Here is a 4164-nt window from a genome sequence, read left to right on the forward strand (position 1 = left end):
TAAAAATTGCAGCTTATGCCTATCTAGATGCATTGAAAGAGAAAGTTCTGCCCATGGTGGAGTCCAACTTCAGTCCAGACACAAATATTGTGTTTCAGTGAGATGGGGCTCCTGCCCATACTGCTAAAAAAGTTCAATGATGGCTATAAACTAATGTCTGAGTTCTGGTCATAAGAAATATGGCCTCTAAGCAGCACTAACCTGAATCTTAGACTATGCCATATGGGGTGAAATTGAGTCCAAGTTTGTGCACATCTCATCCAAATTTGAAATCTCTGGACATTGCTATAATGAAGCAATGGTCGAAAATGAAAGACTCCTACATCAAGAAAGTTTGATCAAGGTTCAGAAATCACCTGGAGGCAATAATTGCTGCCAAAGGAGGACATATTGAGCAATTATCTTGCTAAAGGATAAATACAGATATTTTGTTTACAAAATTTTTTATTTTTATCATGTATTAAAGTAGTAGGATTGCTTTAATAAAAATTCAAACTTTTGTCTCCAAAGATTCAAAAACCTTAGTATTATTTAAAGATATAAGTGTTAGCAAAAAAAACTCTGAAATAGAATTCCATTGTATTGAGTAAAATTCTAGTGTATATGAATTTTAATAAACAAAAAAATAGTTACCAGTGGGTCTCTATTGTTCCATACATCATTTAGCTCTTCATTTGGTCTCAACAAAGGTGTAACCCCCAATAATGAAGAAACCATCGCAAGTTGATTTAATTCATAATAAATAGACACTAAAAGGATTAATTACACTAAAATGATTAAAAGTAACAGATTTTCTTTCTTAAGTACATAACAATACTTATCATGACATTACATACCATACTATTGGCAATTATTGCTATATATTTTTAAAAAAATTTTGAAATAAATTTTTAGTCTAAGTGATTTCTTTTGTCCAAATCACAAACATTAACTCAGTACAATTTATTACACACCAATTTAGTGTTTACATTGAGAGCTGATACTACAGTAGAGTACCATTAAATCTTAATTTATCTAAAAAGATTTTTGATCTTATATGTTAAAATGCAAAGCTACCCAAAAGTATAAATTTAAATATATATTATAATTATATAAGTCATTACTTAAAACATTTTTTCATTTCTTAGAGAAATTACTCACCACTGGTTGAGTAAAAAATATATTTACTTGTTGTAGTTTTAAACTTACCTAAAATTCTTTTCCTTTCAAAACAGAGAACAAATAACATCTACTGGACTGATAAAATTTAAAAACATTTTTTTTTTCATAAAAACTGGTTTAATTCTTGTTCAGAATAAAATTTTGTCTAGTTAATTATTCAAACTTTCCTGAAAAAACACTCAAATTATTTTAGGCCCCAAGGAAGTACAGTGTTTATATACATTACATAGTCGTGTACTATACACCTCTCTGGGTAACTTTTACTATGTCATACTATTTCAGTCTATTATATAGTTGATTTTAAAAAATCTTTTGATTTATTGGACTCTATTGTAAATAAAGTACATTATATTAAGTATATCTTGTAATAAAACGTACTGAGTCGGTACCTTACGTTAGCCTAGTAACTCATTTTTGTACATTAAAACAATTTTTTAAGACGCAAATTATACGAACCACTACGAGACTATTAGTCAGGATTTTTATTAGCAAACGATACTTTAAACTGGGAGTTTATTTTCCTCGGGGAATGTTTCCTAGAATAGTGGACTATATGCCGCTTTAATATCAAGTAGTTATTAACTTTAATAGCTTTAATCTAAAGTATTCAATTCATAATTAAGTTTTGATCTTAGGAAATACGAGTAAACGAATGGTCGATGCGGGTAAACGAATGATTGATGCGGGTAAAAACAGAGCATTTTCAGAAAGTTTTGTCTTACAAACGATTCAAAAATATTATTAAACTCAGTTTAAATATTTTTGGTACTTTTTTGTATTTTCTATCATATTCTATGTTTTCAACTAAAAACCACTCATTTCGAAATAATTTTTTTAGCATTTATGCTGTCTTTTATTGTTGAGTTCCTTTAGATATTAAAGATATGCCTGCTCAATTATTACTTTTGCAGTGGTGTCAATTTTCTTCTCCTCGTGGGTTTCTTTGCTCGGGCGTCTTTGGTCTTGTAAAGGACTAATTCCTAAAAGCTTTTATCATTTTAAAGTGTCCATGTTGTTATTCATACTTTATCGTCGGCTGTTTGTGGTTTTCGGCTTAAACCGAATAAATGTAGGGTAAGACGGAAAATTACGAGGCGCCATTTTTACCCGCTTCAGCCGCATTATAAAATACTACAAACTCGAAGTTGTAAAATTATTAAATTACTTTCACATAGAAACGCACATGTTCACATTATGAGCCATATAGACCATGAGTTTCTACTTTCTGGCATTCCTTTGCTTATACTGAGTGCAATCTGGTTTGAAGGTACTTTGCATAGACTCTCTTGTTTGTTCAGGTTCCCAGGAACTATAAGTCTTTTTCAAAAGTGGGAGAGTATGGCTGACAATAATGTGCACCTTTCTGGTAGTCTTCAGTTTTTTATTTAAATGTGTTTTAGTATACAGCTGAAAAAATCGGCCTGCAGCAATATTCAATAACATATTTTTATATGTAGACAAGATATGCTCTTTTTTTTTATTTGTCATTGATAGTTGAAGACTCCACGGGAAGAAACGGCAGGGTCACATTTTTTCATTTTGAGATAAAACATTATTAAACTTTTAAACCTTTATAAGTTTCGAAGTTTTAGGAAAATTTAGAAAAACTTTAAATATGCATCAAATCATTTATTTGATTTGAATTCAAATACAAAATATGCTATTACGGTTAGTAAAGCTAGAAAGTGTAAAAAGTCGAAACTTTTAAAATGTGACCCTGCCGTTTCTTCCCGTGGAGTCTTCAGTTGTTTTTTTAAAAAATTTAGAAAATTCTTTATTTCAAAACAAACTGCACAGGTCAGCCATTAATATAAAATAATATAATTTAGAAACTTTCCCAAAAGTTTTTTTTACAAAAGATGAACACTCTTAAATTTTAAGGAAAATAAGAGAACGCTTAAGGGAAAATCTGAGCTTCAAAATCGAATATTTAGAAATTATTTTAACTTTTCCTGCAAAAAATGTTAAAGTTGCCACTCAAGAGTTGTCACTAAAGAGTTGTCACTCAAGAGTTGTCACTAAAGCCTTTCTTTAAAAGATATCTTCATAAGTAAAAGAAGAAAATCGTGTACTTAACAGTTAAAAACTGAAATACCAGAAAAAAAAAAAAACTTAAATATTTCTTTCATCTCAGCATTGGTTTGTGTGCTGTTTACTTTCTTACAATTAAGAGAATAAAATAAACGAAACTATTATATTAATATGCTAAAAATTAAAATCAAATATAAAATTTATTTATATTAAAATTATAAAAAGTATCAAATTAAAAAAAGAAAAAAAGATGAAGGAATTTATCATAAATCCTTTCTTAATCAAATTCAGGTCGCTAGACTTTACTTTGTAAAATACTAAAAGAAAACATATTATAAATATTAAGTTAATGAAATAAAATTAACCTCACTAATCAAAAGAATAACATTCGTTTTATTAAAGATACTTAGCAGCAGTCAATTAGAGTATTCAAAATTAGTTTCATCCGCAATAATGAGTCAATTCAAAATTTCATAAACTTTTGTGTGCATATTGGTCTATGAAACCTTATCTAAATTTGTCAATGCTTAAGATAAATACTTGATATACCATACATACCATTATAACATCTTTCTTACTTCCAGATCAGAAAATTTGGAACAAGTGAATACTTTGTAGCCCTCCAAATTTAAACTTTTCGTCAGTAAGTGATATAAAAAATGAAGTAAAAATAATTCTTCAAGCTTTGTTCGTATTAGTTGATCTAACACAAAATTCAATTTATTATTCCATATTTTTTTATGAAATTAGATATGACGCAATAACTTTCTCAAAATTAGATATGACGCAACAACTTTTAAAATTTAAATTTCTAAGCTCCTTTTTAATACACAACGCGATATACTGTAACTCATAAGAATCAAAAATTCTGACTTTTAATATCCTGAATTTATTTTCGAAAAATAATAAAATAAGACTGAATTCCTTGTTCTATCCTCCAATGCTCGTGGAACTTAAGAAACAAAAATGAAA

At 28.5% G+C, this 4164-nt stretch overlaps 1 protein-coding gene across 4 annotated transcripts in view; it reads right to left on the reverse strand.

The window, feature by feature from the left end:
• The window catches only part of LOC145183109 (E3 ubiquitin-protein ligase HERC2-like), a 28531-nt gene extending 27777 nt beyond the window's left edge, over positions 1-754 (reverse strand). For 2 of the 4 annotated variants that reach the window (XR_016450063.1, XM_090079620.1), the window contains exon 1: positions 634-748. Coding sequence is in view for 1 of the 4 variants with exons in the window: in XM_090079620.1 (XP_089935746.1) it covers positions 634-717 (84 nt within the window). In the remaining 3 variants the exon portion in view is untranslated. Of the gene's footprint in view, positions 1-201; positions 351-633 lie in introns of those variants that run through there. The other 2 variants (XM_090079622.1, XM_090079621.1) reach the window with 2 other exon arrangements.
• Positions 755-4164: the final 3410 nt, after the last annotated feature.

This window comes from Hydra viridissima, unplaced genomic scaffold (assembly GCF_058129835.1).
Source record: "Hydra viridissima isolate aposymbiotic clone 2 unplaced genomic scaffold, HvirCarnegie_v1 scaffold_2, whole genome shotgun sequence".
NCBI lineage: Eukaryota > Metazoa > Cnidaria > Hydrozoa > Anthoathecata > Hydridae > Hydra > Hydra viridissima.